The sequence below is a fragment of the Liolophura sinensis genome, chromosome 7 (assembly GCF_032854445.1).
Source record: "Liolophura sinensis isolate JHLJ2023 chromosome 7, CUHK_Ljap_v2, whole genome shotgun sequence".
NCBI classification, from domain to species: domain Eukaryota; kingdom Metazoa; phylum Mollusca; class Polyplacophora; order Chitonida; family Chitonidae; genus Liolophura; species Liolophura sinensis.
The window spans coordinates 5,677,522-5,695,370 of record NC_088301.1 but is presented as its reverse complement, the minus strand read 5'-3'; the positions used below and the strand labels follow the sequence as shown (position 1 = coordinate 5,695,370).

The following is a 17,849-nucleotide window of genomic DNA, read 5'->3' as shown; positions in this document are numbered from 1 at the left end:
GTTAAGGCATGCCAGTGCTCCAGAGTGTTTCCAACAATACTGCTGTGATCATGAGACGTCAAATGAGTGCTGCAGTCTGCAACCGTATCGTTGGTATGAGCCTGGCTATAGCAAAACAGAAGGACATTGCAGCAGCTCTTGGTGTCACTCAGGGAGCCGTCTCTCTTAAATCTTTAAGCGACACCGACAGACGGGTGTGCCGACGCCTAGACCGAGGTCTGGTCGGCCAGGAAAGACCACCGAGAGAGAGGACCGGTATCTGGTGAGACTTTGCCGCAATGGCCGTACGAAGAGCTCCAACCAGATACGCGCTGACTGGATGAGATTTACCAATACTCCTGTGTCAAGCCGCTTAGTGCGATCCAGACTGTTGACTGCTGGGTATTTGGTAAGGAGGCCTAAGAGGAAGCCTTTGCTACAGCGTCGACACCGCCAGGCACGCTTATCCTGGGCGCGGGAACACCTGAACTGGCAGGTGGGACACTGGCGACACGTGATATTCAATGATGAGTCTCGTTTTGTCGTGTACCGGGAAGATGGCCGTGTGATGGTGCGTCGTCAGGCTCACGAGGCTCTGAACGAAGATTGCATCATTCCCAGAGTCCAAGGCGGGGGCGGTGGGGTCACCGTCTGGGGTGCTTTTCATAGCACTGGTAAATGCGACCTGCACGTCTTGGATGGACTCATGAACCAGCACCAATATCAACGGATTCTGGAAACGATAATGCTCCCATTTGCTCGGCAACAATTCAGGGCAAACTTTGTGTATCAGGACGACAACGCCACGTCGCACCGGACCGAACTGATACGGAATTTTCTGGAACAGGAGGGTGTTGAGCACATGCAGTGGCCAGCCATTTCACCGGATATGAACCCAATTGAGAACTTGTGGGCGGAAGTTTCCCGTGGGTTGAATAACCTGGATGAAGCCCCAACGAACGTGGCTGAACTAACTCGTGCTGTGCTCACTTGCTGGAGAGATATACCGGAAGAAACTTTGACTTCCTTAGTTGCCAGTATGCCAAGACGTGTGCGCGCATTGTACAATGCGAGGGGTGGGCACACCAAGTACTAAATTAATTTTCTGTATTGTTAGTGTTTTGCATATTTAACTTACCAAGTATTGCAGACATATTTCCAATCGAATAAAAGTTACAGCTCGTAATAAAATACATGGGTTTCACTGAATTTCTGCATTTGTTTGGGGCGCTTTCAGAATATCGTGAAAAACTCGTCTCCTATAACATTTAGAAATGTTTTGGTTTGAGGAAACTATTGATAATGCATCATAGAGACTAGTCCAAGTGAAACCAATCGACAGATTATTGACCTGAACGCAACGAACCACGCTCTTCGTGGAGATGGTGTGAAATTCACCAATATTCCAAACATTTTTCCAGGACTGTAGTAGACCTTGAGATAACCATTGGTGAGCAAAACTTTTGGTGTTCTCAGTTAGCAGATCTGGCGTTCATATTCATTTGATATGAAATCATGCATCTGATATAAATTTTCTTAATAAAATCATATCTGATTGACTTCAATATAGCATATTTATCTGATACAGCGAAAGTGATTTCATGTGAGAAAAAAATTGGAATTTCAAGATTCTATCCGATTTTACCGGACGAATCTGGTCTTATAGTCTTCCAGCAATTTATAATTTGCCACAATTTACGAAAAACGTTTTCCCCATATTTGCATGTCATGTGACAGAAAACTTTTACAGTTGTACAACGGTAAATCTTTGAGCTGTGTTAAAAACACAACAGACGTCATGAACCCCGGTTTTATCGCTCTTATCAGTTATGTTTCTAATTTTTTTCTTTTTTACTGTCACCTGTCACATCGAGAATTAGTATGCAACTGAGCCAACATTTCCCTTTTTGAGTTTGCACCGTCGAAAACCATTCTAATTTAGGCCACCAAAACTGGAGGATGAGATGAAGCCAGCTTAGTTTATCTCCTCTTTTCGCTGCTATAAACGTCCGAGCCGCCTCCGAACCGGCCTCTAGCCACCAATCTTTTCTAGTGTAGCCACTGTTTATGGTATCAGCCTTCTTTGTTTTTAGGTTTTTACACTTCCGCCATCGTAAATCGTGACTAAAGACCTGATGAAACCAATTGAACATCGACAGCCAAATGTATGGTATATGAGACTGAAATATTTCCTCCACACACTGCTGGTGGCTTGACGTTATTTCGAGCCTTACCAGGTGTTTGTGAATAAGTAGATACACATATACACCTGAACTGATGACCTATATAGTCAAGAAGTGCCATTTATCTGTGGCTGTTATGTTATTGTTCATGTTATAGGGCAAAAAACACGAAACCCACCCTGAACTACTCGTATCATACGAACCAGCTAATATGTCGTCATATATATGTGCTTATAGCCGAATCTAACTTTCACTTCACTCCATTTTCTTCATTTCTTCAGGGGGCCTCCGTGGTTTAGTTTGTTAGCGCGTTAGCTTAGCCTGATGATCCAGGGGTCTGTCATTAATTCGGTCGCTGTGAGTTCAAGTCCAGCTCATACTGGCTTCCTCTCTGGTCGTACGTGGAAAGGTCTGACAACAACCTGCGGATGGTCGTGGGTTTCCCCCGGGCTCTGCCCGGTTTCCACCCACCATAATGCTGGCCACCGTCGCAAAAGTGAAATACTTTTTGAATACGGCGTAAAACACCAATCAAATAAATAAATAAATAAATGTATTTCTCTACAATCTCTGCTCATCACCAAAACGTAGCTAATCAATTACTCACCAACCAATGGCGGCTCCGCAATTCCCTGCAAAGTCAATTCCAGCCTTGATCAGTAACCAAAACGTTGAACATCTATCTGTTATGTATTAAATATTATACATACTCATCAGTAGGTTGTGTCACAGTTGTGATCCCTGTGTCTATAGACTTTGATTTTTTTAAGCGATGCTAAAATTAGTGCATTTTTTTCAGTTCAAAATTAACAATCCTTTTAAAGCTGTAAATGGTACAGGTACGATGATATTTTTTTAACGGGAATAATTTGAGTTCTTGTCAAAAAAGGACAATTTGATTTGATTAGCGAACATGGATTTTTACAAAAATCCACAGGAAAATGTCTTTAAGGCAGTTGTCCAATGTGATGAATTATCAATGCATGTGCATTAACTGAGAGTTCAGTTGATTTTTTTATTTAAAAAAAAAATAAACAGTAATTGTATTTACCTAAGCTGAATTTAAGGTATGGTAGATTTACTCAAGCGTGACCTGTTTAATTTATGAAGTAAATGTTTGCTATAGTTGTGTATATTTAATCTCGTAGGGAGTTTTGCAGTCATGATCCCGTTTCATCCAGCGATGTTGTTCTTGTCATTTTGGTGTTCCTACATATTTACCACAATTTCTAAGTATTGTTTCAAATATGTAGTACCACTTATGTAAAATTACGAAAATATATGTCGCAGTTTTATCCAGAACTCTTACTTCCTGCTTTCATCTTTGTTTTATGCAGTAAAATGGCATTTATTTTCAGCTCAACCTCGAAATAAGAAGTCTGTCTCGCCTGCATTTTTGTACATTTATGATACATAGGGTGTCCATAGAACTAACTTTTTAGACGTTTAGAAATCAGACAGCATCTTCATAATGTTGGCCGCCGTCGTATAAATGACATATTCTTGAGTCCGACGTGAAACACCAATCAAATAAAGAAATGGAAATCGGATAAGAGTTTTCCCACCACAGTTTAGAAAGGAATTTGTCATTAAATACCGTTATGTGGAAATCGTATATTCCTTTGTTTATGTATGTTATTTACTTGATGAGTGTTTTACGCAGTACTCAAGAACATTTCACTTATACGACGGCGGCCAGCATTATGTTGGGAGGCAACCGGGAAACCGAGGGGAAATGCACGACAATCCGCAGGTTGGCGTTAGATCTTCCAATATAATTCCGCAGAGATGAGTGAAACGAAAGTACAGAGAGATTTTTCCCTTACAACACTATGTGGAGTTTGTGAGAGAAAAGGGTAAACCACAAGTAGGGTAGTAAGAACGACTCAGTATTACGTGGATAGAACTGACCGCTTCAGTGGTAAAATGGTTAGAGGGTCCGCCTCGAATCCGGGAGACCAAAGACTTTAAAAATGGTACTTGTTGTTGGCTTGCTTAGCGCTCAGCACTTAGAGATTAGAGCCCGGCCTCAGGAACACACAGTACATGTACACACACATAATGACTTTTCGTCGTCATATCACTAAAAAAAATTGTTAAGTGCGACGTTAAACCCAAAGCATACATACAAACATACCTCCGTACAACATAGTTGCATGGCCAGGACATACTTTTCTTCCCCAGCGGGTGTAAACAGCGCCACCTGTTTAACAATATAATACTATGTCTATAATAGGCGACAGATTAAGGAAACTGGAGTTAAAATCAACCTGCGACATTAGTTCTTCCACAGATTGCATGACAAGTTTGCTTACAAAAAAACAGATTATTTCAACTGCACAAAAAATTGGCCACGCGACTTATTACGTGTTCAATTCTTTCCTGAAAATATGTTTTAAAGCTGTTATAAAATTATTAGGATTTTAAAACGCACAATGAGACGGTGATATCACCAGTGGAAACAACAGGAAACAACTTAAGTTTTGTAAGACAGCTATTGTTTATATACATGTAGTGACCATACCAGCAGTGTTTAGTAGATCGCGTTAAGCTACTGCATTTTCTTATTTCCGGAATAATGACTCTACGTGGCAAACGTTTCAGTAAAGTTTTGTGGGGAGCTTCCTGCTACTGTTATCCGTGTTACCGTTATTCTACACAAAAATGACATCAGCAAAGTTCAACAGGGCGCATTCCCGCTACTGCTTTCCCTTCTATTCAACAGATAAACCTTGCATAGTGATGACATGGACAGTGTTCAGCAAGACGCATTCTGCTTGTGATTTCCGTCACGTGCGGCGTGATGTTTCTGTGTTCAACAGAAATCCAACAGAAAGCATTCTGACAATGTTTTCTGTTGTGTAGTGTGGATTTTTTTTCACATGACAAAGAAGCGTTCATTATATTACAATCTCACAACGTCTTACTCAGCATAATGCTTTTTATTACAACTCCCCGGTGATATATACGGCATATACTATACCTGCTATTTTACTGCTATTTTCGTACTTCATACACTTTCTTACTTCTTTGATAGGTTGTGTTAAACGTCATTTTGGAAACTGACTTTGTAATTCTTGCTCTAGAACATCCATCTGGGTTGACGGTTGATATACAAATGTCTGTTGCGACTCATAGATTCAGCCGCGCTCAGCAGTGCAACTTCTACCATTGCTTTCCGTTATGCCAGAGTTATTCAAATACGCAAAGACAGCCAAACATCAAAACTAGGAAGGAAGCTTCAAAATTTCAGGACATCATTTACCAGTGAGCTGAAGACATGCTACTGTGAACACATATGTCGATCTATAGAGATGTCACAATGTCGTTTGCTATGTTTTCATTGAATTATCTTACTTCTTTTCTCTCTGTACAACATTTTTACGCTTGCAGGCCAGTACAGGATTAAATCCCTATTGTAGCGGTTAACAGTATCCTCAACAAAAGGAAATGCACCTCAACTTTTGGAAAGTTTTGACCACTTGACTTTGCGGTCATGTTGCCTTTTGTGGAAAACGAAAAACAATAGCTAGTGCGATTGAGATGAAATTTAAACTACGGTTGCACAAAGCCTAGGCATGTTAAATTTGTTCTTGAGGACTTTTTTCGGTTAGATACTGGAAGGAAATATTGTGGAAAATAGTTCTATCTGATGAAGGTTTGCACCCTGATTCCAGGTTTGCAATTTTGCAAAACCGGAAATGACATTGTCAAAACCGGGAGTGGGTATATATTTTTAATAGCCTCACCCGATTGCAAGGAGAAATATTTTGTAAACCGATAGAAGAACATGCCAAAAAATCGCCATTTCTGCAGTTTTCAAAGTTAAAAAATTTCTGCCAGTAAAAGAGCATGGCAGAAATGCGTAAAACGTATACAGTATATACAGTCCTGGAAAAAAGTTTGGAATATTGTTTTCACTGATGATAGCATTTACCAGAAACATACTTTTGTGCGCCTTACATTGAATGCACACATTCTTGTTTGGGTGGAAAATGTAGTGGATTATGTCCCCTTTCAGCTCATACACACCATAATTGCTTGTGTCACCTGAGCAAAATTACAGTTGGGACAAAGCATGACCATCCATTTCTCAGTGAAAAAGTCATGTACGCAGACGTGATTATAATTTAACCTTGTAACTCTTACAAAAGCTCGGTTAAGGCATGCCAGTGCTCCAGAGTGTTTCCAACAATACTGCTGTGATCATGAGACGTCAAATGAGTGCTGCAGTCTGCAACCGTATCGTTGGTATGAGCCTGGCTATAGCAAAACAGAAGGACATTGCAGCAGCTCTTGGTGTCACTCAGGGAGCCGTCTCTCTTAAATCTTTAAGCGACACCGACAGACGGGTGTGCCGACGCCTAGACCGAGGTCTGGTCGGCCAGGAAAGACCACCGAGAGAGAGGACCGGTATCTGGTGAGACTTTGCCGCAATGGCCGTACGAAGAGCTCCAACCAGATACGCGCTGACTGGATGAGATTTACCAATACTCCTGTGTCAAGCCGCTTAGTGCGATCCAGACTGTTGACTGCTGGGTATTTGGTAAGGAGGCCTAAGAGGAAGCCTTTGCTACAGCGTCGACACCGCCAGGCACGCTTATCCTGGGCGCGGGAACACCTGAACTGGCAGGTGGGACACTGGCGACACGTGATATTCAATGATGAGTCTCGTTTTGTCGTGTACCGGGAAGATGGCCGTGTGATGGTGCGTCGTCAGGCTCACGAGGCTCTGAACGAAGATTGCATCATTCCCAGAGTCCAAGGCGGGGGCGGTGGGGTCACCGTCTGGGGTGCTTTTCATAGCACTGGTAAATGCGACCTGCACGTCTTGGATGGACTCATGAACCAGCACCAATATCAACGGATTCTGGAAACGATAATGCTCCCATTTGCTCGGCAACAATTCAGGGCAAACTTTGTGTATCAGGACGACAACGCCACGTCGCACCGGACCGAACTGATACGGAATTTTCTGGAACAGGAGGGTGTTGAGCACATGCAGTGGCCAGCCATTTCACCGGATATGAACCCAATTGAGAACTTGTGGGCGGAAGTTTCCCGTGGGTTGAATAACCTGGATGAAGCCCCAACGAACGTGGCTGAACTAACTCGTGCTGTGCTCACTTGCTGGAGAGATATACCGGAAGAAACTTTGACTTCCTTAGTTGCCAGTATGCCAAGACGTGTGCGCGCATTGTACAATGCGAGGGGTGGGCACACCAAGTACTAAATTAATTTTCTGTATTGTTAGTGTTTTGCATATTTAACTTACCAAGTATTGCAGACATATTTCCAATCGAATAAAAGTTACAGCTCGTAATAAAATACATGGGTTTCACTGAATTTCTGCATTTGTTTGGGGCGCTTTCAGAATATCGTGAAAAACTCGTCTCCTATAACATTTAGAAATGTTTTGGTTTGAGGAAACTATTGATAATGCATCATAGAGACTAGTCCAAGTGAAACCAATCGACAGATTATTGACCTGAACGCAACGAACCACGCTCTTCGTGGAGATGGTGTGAAATTCACCAATATTCCAAACATTTTTCCAGGACTGTAGTAGACCTTGAGATAACCATTGGTGAGCAAAACTTTTGGTGTTCTCAGTTAGCAGATCTGGCGTTCATATTCATTTGATATGAAATCATGCATCTGATATAAATTTTCTTAATAAAATCATATCTGATTGACTTCAATATAGCATATTTATCTGATACAGCGAAAGTGATTTCATGTGAGAAAAAAATTGGAATTTCAAGATTCTATCCGATTTTACCGGACGAATCTGGTCTTATAGTCTTCCAGCAATTTATAATTTGCCACAATTTACGAAAAACGTTTTCCCCATATTTGCATGTCATGTGACAGAAAACTTTTACAGTTGTACAACGGTAAATCTTTGAGCTGTGTTAAAAACACAACAGACGTCATGAACCCCGGTTTTATCGCTCTTATCAGTTATGTTTCTAATTTTTTTCTTTTTTACTGTCACCTGTCACATCGAGAATTAGTATGCAACTGAGCCAACATTTCCCTTTTTGAGTTTGCACCGTCGAAAACCATTCTAATTTAGGCCACCAAAACTGGAGGATGAGATGAAGCCAGCTTAGTTTATCTCCTCTTTTCGCTGCTATAAACGTCCGAGCCGCCTCCGAACCGGCCTCTAGCCACCAATCTTTTCTAGTGTAGCCACTGTTTATGGTATCAGCCTTCTTTGTTTTTAGGTTTTTACACTTCCGCCATCGTAAATCGTGACTAAAGACCTGATGAAACCAATTGAACATCGACAGCCAAATGTATGGTATATGAGACTGAAATATTTCCTCCACACACTGCTGGTGGCTTGACGTTATTTCGAGCCTTACCAGGTGTTTGTGAATAAGTAGATACACATATACACCTGAACTGATGACCTATATAGTCAAGAAGTGCCATTTATCTGTGGCTGTTATGTTATTGTTCATGTTATAGGGCAAAAAACACGAAACCCACCCTGAACTACTCGTATCATACGAACCAGCTAATATGTCGTCATATATATGTGCTTATAGCCGAATCTAACTTTCACTTCACTCCATTTTCTTCATTTCTTCAGGGGGCCTCCGTGGTTTAGTTTGTTAGCGCGTTAGCTTAGCCTGATGATCCAGGGGTCTGTCATTAATTCGGTCGCTGTGAGTTCAAGTCCAGCTCATACTGGCTTCCTCTCTGGTCGTACGTGGAAAGGTCTGACAACAACCTGCGGATGGTCGTGGGTTTCCCCCGGGCTCTGCCCGGTTTCCACCCACCATAATGCTGGCCACCGTCGCAAAAGTGAAATACTTTTTGAATACGGCGTAAAACACCAATCAAATAAATAAATAAATAAATGTATTTCTCTACAATCTCTGCCCATCACCAAAACGTAGCTAATCAATTACTCACCAACCAATGGCGGCTCCGCAATTCCCTGCAAAGTCAATTCCAGCCTTGATCAGTAACCAAAACGTTGAACATCTATCTGTTATGTATTAAATATTATACATACTCATCAGTAGGTTGTGTCACAGTTGTGATCCCTGTGTCTATAGACTTTGATTTTTTTAAGCGATGCTAAAATTAGTGCATTTTTTTCAGTTCAAAATTAACAATCCTTTTAAAGCTGTAAATGGTACAGGTACGATGATATTTTTTTAACGGGAATAATTTGAGTTCTTGTCAAAAAAGGACAATTTGATTTGATTAGCGAACATGGATTTTTACAAAAATCCACAGGAAAATGTCTTTAAGGCAGTTGTCCAATGTGATGAATTATCAATGCATGTGCATTAACTGAGAGTTCAGTTGATTTTTTTATTTAAAAAAAAAATAAACAGTAATTGTATTTACCTAAGCTGAATTTAAGGTATGGTAGATTTACTCAAGCGTGACCAAGGCTTTAGGGTTTAACCCAGGAAATCTTATCTCCACTATCAGTCTATTCTGTATGCCCTCAACATAGGAAGGATGCGGTCGCTGTGAGTTCAAGTCCAGCTCATGCTGGCTTCCTCCCCGGCAGTATGTTGGAAGGTCTGGCAGCACCCTGTGGATGGTCGTGGGTTTCCGCCTGGCTGTGCCCGGTTTCCACCCACCACAATGCTGGCGAACGTGAAATATTCTTGAGTACAACGTAAACCACCAATCAAATAAATAAATAAATTCAACAAACGAAGACCCTTTCAGCAGTCTGATGATATTATATACCTCTGTACATCTCTCTCATATACTCACCGGAAGTCCTCTCTCCCCCTTGGGACCCTGTCGCCCCCTCTCCCCTTGCGGTCCCGCAGGGCCCGGAGGACCGGCTGGACCGGGCGGTCCAACAGGTCCCTGCAGTCCGTCCCTACCGTCTCTACCATCTCGTCCACGAAAAAATCGACTATTGGAGGAAAAATCTACAAGTAAAGACATGGTTTGCCACATATTACACTTAGCTTGGTGGCTTAACCACAGACATGCCTGTTATAATCACCCAGTAAAAGAAAGTACCAACTTTGCTAGGGCTACACCGGGTTGCTTTGAACACGGGAAACAATATCAGAAAAGGTGCTCATGAATGCCATCGTCATGGGTCAATCTAGGACTCAGAATGAACCCGGGCTTATGTTGTTAGTTACATGGCAAATACCTAACATATTCAAGAAAATGAACTCTTGTCATTTTTAGGACAACAAGGAGTCTGAAAGGACTTTGTATGGTAAGGCGAGGAATCGGCCCCAGTGCTTGGCTTGTATCTTTACGGACACCAAAGAATGATTCCAAAGTCAAAAAAAAAAAGATTTAAAATCTTCCCATGATGTTCTACCCGTTAGTAAGTTCGCTTGTTCGCTCTACTATGAAGGATATGTGACAAACTATAGCAAAAATACGGGTTTTAAACTGGCTAGAGTATGATTAAACTAATCACAATATGGAAATTATGTTTTACATATGAATACAAAAGTCAAAGAAAAACTTTGACATCACGTATAAATGCAGGCATGAAAGTCAGTGAAAATATTTTACTGGTAAATGTTGATCTTTATTCTGTAAATTAAAAAGCACAGTACCTCGTTTGGGCAAAAAATTAACGTTTTTCATCGAGAGTGCAGTTTTAGCCGGTTATTACTAAGCAACCATCTATTTTATGATCATACAATTTTTATGGGTGTCTCCACCAAGTTTTATACTTCTGATTCGGAAATTTACAGAATTGTGCTGGGATTTTGGGGCCGATTCTCCTCCTTACCTTACCACGTCCTATTTCCCACTCATGATATTGTCCCGGTCTACCACAGAATGGTAAGTATAGTTGCAGATGGCTGGCACGATTACAGGATTGTTATCATATTATTTGAGGACTTTCGGAACAAATCCTCATTTTTCTTCTTTATCTTTTCCTCCGCCATATATAAATATAAGGAAACCATTGGGTTCAATAGATTAAGACAATTAATGAGCTTTTATGAATTATTAGCGTTGTTCGTGAATATTAAACAAGGAAACCGGGACATTTTAATTTTTCACTCCATTTCTTACATCATTGTAAAACTACGTTACTGATACATCACCATGTCCCAATCGATGACATAATATGTTTGTGTCTATCCCTGTCTATCATTGTTATAAACCTCTAGTTCTCAGCTTATAACAATATGTAGTTAACAACAACACATATATGCGTGTGTGTGTGTCAAATAATCACTAACTTGTGGCAACAGTAAGCAAAGTGGCGGCCATTTTGGATTTATTCAAGTTACGCCAATTTCACTTTCTATAGAAATGAACATCCCATCCCAGACAACTTCTCACAACAGGTTTCTCACAAAAGCCTCAGCTAATCGATTGCCTGTAATGTGGTGGTGATCTAAAACAGGTGATATTAAAGTGGATAAAAGGTAAGAAGCGATTAGACGTCATATGGGAAAATTTGGTAATTGTCCAAAGAGGAAGAAGAGAAGGATACGTTTGAGAGAAACATCGGTATCATGGGTAATACTGGGTTAACATTTTACTTTATCATATACCTCCGCGTGTTACCCGGCTGATACAGAGACCCCTGATATTTTTTCGTATCACCATCCTCTGAACATTTTGCAAGGGCGGAAGTACTTTCGCACCGAGTGACCTTTCCCTGGGAAAGCCCTGCGGTCCTTGACGGGGATTTCCATGCAGAGCTGACCTATTTACACGAACATGCGACTTATTCTCCCTAAATTTAAGACCCAGAAAAACTAATAAAATTTTTTCTACACTGTCTACATGCCAACATTATGGGCAAAAAGGTTATAATCAAATATTTTCGTCATTTTTTGTGTCGTCTGCTTCGTGATTTTTGGCGTCAAATTACATTCCACAACGCTGATAGCTGTCGATGTCAAACTACATGACTGCCCGGTTGAGGCGTACCAAGTCTACAAGGATCACAGGCCACCAAAAATATGAACAGCCGACAATCCATTTTACCTCGGCATTAATTACAAAAGAAAAGTTTGCAGTAATGTATGGTACAAATGCCAACCAATGGGAGAGCACACCCTAAAGTCAATTATGAAAACCATGGCAAAACGATCGAACTTACCTGGCTGTTTTACAAACCACAGTGCCCGCAAAACAACATGTAACCGTCTCCTTCATGCTGGCGTAGCTCCCGCGACTATTATGCAACTCACTGGCCACAAAAATGTTGCAAGTATAAATATTTACGCTGTTTTTTTTCTAATGGTATGCAGGAAAAGATGAGCTACATCATTTTAAATGCACCAGTCACAAAGCCTCCCGCTGCGAGCGTTACTCTTTCTCCCCAACCCAATACATTCACAGAAATTGATGCAGCTGTCCCATCATCTTTTACAGTACAGAATGATCTATTTGTTTCACAGAATTTCACACACAATGTAAACCATGCCACTAGAACATGTACAACTGCCGGTATTTTCCAGGGTGCATCCTTCTCAAATTGCACATTTCACCTCAATTTCTGCCACGGATCAGCTGCCCATTAACTTTGTTGACAAAGTCTTTTAAGAACTCACAGAGACTTCAGCAATTTTAAAGAACTTTTAGTCATCCACATGCAATTAAATCACTTCTTCACTTCCGCAGAGAACTCGAGCAGATACGACGATGCAGATCAGCACAGTGTGATGATAATCTCTATGTAACGTCGACGTTGACCAACATAATTCGAGGTGAAACAAATGTGAATTTGTGTTCTTCAGTTCAAACTGTTACCGTGGAAAATCTAAATGGTACTTTGTTTTATAAGTATGCATACAGTTCCGGTTAACTCTGGGCATGGGGATGGACGCGTATAATCACGCATGACACAGTTTTAATAACAACGCGTTGTTTATAAGAACAGTTGCAATAAAAGCGTATAGGTTCCTAGGATACTTTTTTGTTTGCTTCATAACACAAAGTGTAGTGGCCTGCGTGCTGGATTTGACGTTTTGAACATTACACACGTAAGTCTTTCCGACATCAGTAAAAACTGACTTTTCTTTTACTGCCGCTTAACTATTTTCCTTTAGAATTATTTGGATGCTACATGTCTTTATTATGAAAATGGACTGGTAATTTGACTTTGGGTATTGTTAAACCAGTTGACGGCCAAAACAGTGATTTGGATGAAATGCCTAATAGTGTGTGGTTATCAAAATATGCCTTAGGGAAATGTATGTAAAAACACATGCACAGGAGAAATATTCGATTTATAATAATGCATACCCGACTGAAAATAGGGCTTCGGCATGAAATAATAGCCTCGTCCGCCTTTTTGATTGTAAACCTGCCTTTAAGAACCCATGCCAGGAATTTATTTGTTAAATTTACTCTACACATTCACATATTTGTAAGGTGTATGATTTAAAATTATAACATGAAAAATGTAGAAAAGTACGTTTGTGACTGATTCGATGAATCAAACATGAGTCAAGTCCCAAGTCTGTACCGTTTCAAGCATTTAAACCCAAAAGTATGGGCCTTTTGGACTCGCGATATGGCATCCTGCTTTGATAACATTGACTGTGTTAACATACTTAATAGCAATTATGTAAACAAGAATTATTTACTACTTGTGGTAAGTTATGCTAAAATTTTGAGTATTGTAAATATTGAGTAATGATTGTAAGGCAAATTACAATCGAACTGCACGTACACTGGAGAGTATGACTAACACGCAAAATGGTGTACGACACTAACGCTATAGACGACTCGGTCAGACTGTGTCATTTAATGTGTTTTTACTGTCACGAAAAAAATTCTTACCATTGGCTCTAAATCGGCTCAGTTCAGCTACTGGGACAGAGGTCGTCGAAGGGTGGACTGTCTTCACGCTGCCCTAAAACGAAATATGCAGTGTTGTTACACAATAAAAACGGCTTCTGGGTTAATAAATACAAATACTTGTTTTTCAGCTTTTATATATGGAACCTTTCTTCCACCAATGTCTATGGGATTTTTTTTTTGACCAGTGTTATGTGCACGACTGCCGTCAGTTTGTAAATTTAGCTTGCCACTGTTTACATACGCTGAGTTCAGCGCATGCTGTCTGCCTCTACCTTAGAATATTCCAGAATGCGCTCAGTTCGGTGCCTGTTTGTTTACATCAAGTGTTCAGGAATTTTCTTATTCTGGACAATTCCACCAGGCTATATAAGACCTATGAAAGCAGGTCAAACGGAGAGAACAGAGAACGGAGAAAGGAGAATTATTGAGAGCTTGGATGCTTTTGCTGTGTATTACTTTAGTAGGCCATTTGTGCTGAATTTTGGTGTTTCTATAGCCTCTGGCGTTTTTATATCCAATCTCCACCGAGCACTTGTTCAGTCTGAACTTGTATGTTTAATTTGTGCTCTTGTATACACAGTGCCTATTAGTACACGGACCCTGTTTGTGTATATTTCGTCATACACTCAGTTATACTGTGGATTTTCCCTCTTGTGAATTTGCCTCTTAGCATTTATGCCTATGTGGTATATATATTGTGGAATATACGCGTCCGTTTGGACTTGACACCGTAAGTACTTTAGTATTTGTATAGATACTGCTATCCTTTCTTGTTCAACTTAAGTACTTTAGTATTTGTATAAATCTTATTATCTGTTCTTGTTAAGCCAATAAATTGTTGTAAAATAGAATCTGCTGGTTTTGTTTACTTTTTTGTGTGGCTAAACTGTCGTGTATTTCGAACAAGCCATCTCTTTCTAATACAGACAGTTTGGGTCGTAACACCAGCCCAATAGGAAATTTACAGAGATACAAACTCTGGAACCCCGTGGGTGTAAAAGGAGCCTGGATATCGTGCAGTGCACTGACGTACAGGAGAAGTACTGAGCCACTCTGACTAGTGTTATTAAACGGTAGATTTAACGAATCTGTGACTGTCGGCTGCAAGACATTAAGTGGCGCATGTCAATTCACGAACAAGAACCCAAGGAATTTGCCAGCTTCTGCCCCTCCCAACACAAAAGATGTACAGTTTTAACCTTTACTGGCGAGTATGGGATAATGCATGACCATCACTATTAGATCTATCGAGTGGGAAACTCGAGGACGAGCTACACACACGGTCCAAATGGAAGTACAACACATCGTTTTCTTCTGTGACGTTGCAGTGTGTGCTTCATACATTTTTTATGAGCACACCTCTGCCGATAATTGTGACGGTGTAGAGCAAAGAACGAATGCGTTCACACCACTGGACAGTCTTGATACAGACGGGAAGGAGTTTTACGAGTCAGGATTACCAGGCAATTTTGAGTGCTGAAGAGGGGTAAAGGAAACACCACCGTATTTTGTCCCACCTGAATAAATCAGTCAGGCTTAATTGTCTACATGCATCAAGTAACAAAAGACTGCATGCATGCTAGACAACTCAATTCATTTCGGCATTTTTGTTTATGGCTCAGCACGTTGTCGTCCATGGCTCTCTCCCCGCCCTCGAAATTCTTACATTTCCAGGAAAAAAAATTTGAGTCGGACCGAAATTGAAGACTCGGTTATGTTGCCCTCAACAAAAAATTTCCTTAATCATCGCCTAGATGAATTACTGGAAAAACGACCATTAAATAAAATATTTGCAGTTAAATAGTGTAAGCAGGCAATACTAAAATTTTGTTTTATAAAAAAGCATAATTTGACCGGTAACTAAGTATGAACTAAGTATTGTGCTTCACAATAACGATGCTCTAGGCGGGTTTTCATATTTAAATAGAAGAAAACTTTACGGAGATTCAGTAAATCGGTCATAGTTTTCACTCCATCAGAAATGCTCTAATATAACTCTTAACTTCGCTTTCACACCCCAACGCCTGGGTTGTCCGTAAAAGTAAAAAAAAAACCAACCTGAACTCCGACATTCAGGGCGAAACTGAAGCCCAGCAGAAGGAGAGAAACTTCGTAGATCATGGTGTCGTGGTCCGCCAGATGAATGCAACGGCAAATTTACCAGACATTTATATAGATAGGGGAGGTAGCTTGAACCGGATATTCTCGTCCTTAGAAATCAATCCGGTTCTTTTGTGCTCAATAATTTCAACTCAGGCTTCACAAGGGCATGTGGATCAAATGTCAACTTAACCTGTTTTTTCATGGGTGTTTGAAGAGGTGCTAAAGAATTTGTTTACTTATACCACCACATTCGGGATTTATAGAAGTAAAAAAACCGCGAATGCACAGAGCACCATTCTACCATTCGCCAGAAACCTGGTGAATTCCCTGATTTTCAGCTTAAGTCAACTGGGTCAAATATTCACGTTAGAGTTGCAGAAAAAAAGTATTTGGTATATCGGTCGATCAGTAACTGTCTTTGCTTGGAAGCCTGTGTCTTGTTTTATTTCACTTTGGCGATATATATATAGTAATGCGTCACAAATGCATTATTTCACCAAACGTTTGATATGCAAAAAACGCACTTTTAGAAGCACATAAATGAAACTTTTGATGCAAACACTTAGGTTTTTCTGATGGAAAATTAAACAAACTTCACAGAAATCTCTTACGTGGTTTTATATGATCGGTGAATGCATCAGAATTAAGTGGAGTATGCCAGTCGAAAATTGCTAACTTTTCGGTAAAACACAGTACTTTGCAATCATAGCGTTATTTGTTCCTTTTCCAACAGCTAGGGCGAACAGGTCACGGGATCAAATCCGACATTTTACCGGGAATTTGTAGATTCCTCTCTGTCGTAAGCCAAAGTGTACGAAGATCCTCGCGTTGCCTTACGCGCAATCTAACATTCATTGAAGACAACTTGTCTTCCGCTGATAGCTATTTTCGGGGCGCATGACCGAGATTTCTTCGCTGTGGGACAAACGTGTAAGTCCATGCGGCTTTGTTAAAGCATTATAATATTCGACAGTCGCACACATTTCAGCAGGATATGCGATTCTTCCTCAGAACAAAGACTTTAAATGAGTTCAGACATAATCAGACAATAATACACATACAAATTAGGCCTGAGCTGAACATCTGGCTTTTGTCCAAGTCTGTGATGTTGTAGCATAAGCGTGAATAACCATGCCTTTGTTTATATCACTTGTATAACCGATATCACCCGTTTTGCTCATGCGCATTGATGCACCAATTCAAAAAAACTATCTGGTTTATATAGTACATATATATCTGAAATCACATGTGAGAAATATTGTGAGTAACTCGCCAAAACTTGTGCTTCATTCAGGGCTCTCCGCTGTATCTAACCCATACTGACTGCAAACGTATATGTGAAAAGATTAAAAACTGTGAAGAGTGGTTCAAGAACACAATAGCGTCACACATGTCTATCAAAAGCCACTTCGTCCGGCCACGCCAAAGCCACTTACGCCGCTAAGATCAGAACCAGCAATTTAGACATATCCAGGAAAACGCCCTAAAGGTTATTTGGCGGTATTTGTAGTTTAACGCCATACGTGTATGTACATCCTGTGACTCAATGATATGAATTCTGATTACAGGATATGATTCTGTCCAGAAAAGGTCAAACAAAAAGGTACATATTTTACTTTTTCTCAGTAAAATTTTACATTATAGAAAGCAATAATCGACGATAGTGGAGGTAAATGGTTACAGGTAACAATTGAAATATAGGCCTCTTCTTCGTTATGATTTCATTCTAAAGTTTCTATGTATGTATCCTTGATCGTAAATAACAATTATTCATTCATTTGGCCACGAGGAGTC

At 40.5% G+C, this 17,849-nt stretch overlaps 2 protein-coding genes across 2 annotated transcripts in view; both read right to left on the bottom strand.

Moving 5' to 3' along the window:
- Positions 1 to 442: 442 nt before the first annotated feature.
- The window catches only part of LOC135469894 (uncharacterized), a 46,399-nt gene continuing 28,992 nt past the window's right edge, over positions 443 to 17,849 (bottom strand). The window contains exons 4-6 of the mRNA XM_064748528.1: positions 9,090 to 9,114; positions 4,292 to 4,365; positions 443 to 817 (exon numbers count right to left, since the gene is read on the bottom strand). Coding sequence (XP_064604598.1) covers positions 443 to 817; positions 4,292 to 4,365; positions 9,090 to 9,114 — 474 coding nt within the window. The remainder of the gene's footprint in view (positions 818 to 4,291; positions 4,366 to 9,089; positions 9,115 to 17,849) is intronic.
- LOC135469653 (pulmonary surfactant-associated protein A-like) lies at positions 9,903 to 16,324 on the bottom strand. The gene is made up of 3 exons (XM_064748197.1): positions 16,011 to 16,324; positions 13,932 to 14,004; positions 9,903 to 10,078 (listed from the first exon to the last, which is right to left on the bottom strand). Exons 1-3 carry the CDS (start codon positions 16,071 to 16,073, stop codon positions 9,903 to 9,905), a joined length of 312 nt encoding a protein of 103 aa, XP_064604267.1. The 5' UTR covers positions 16,074 to 16,324.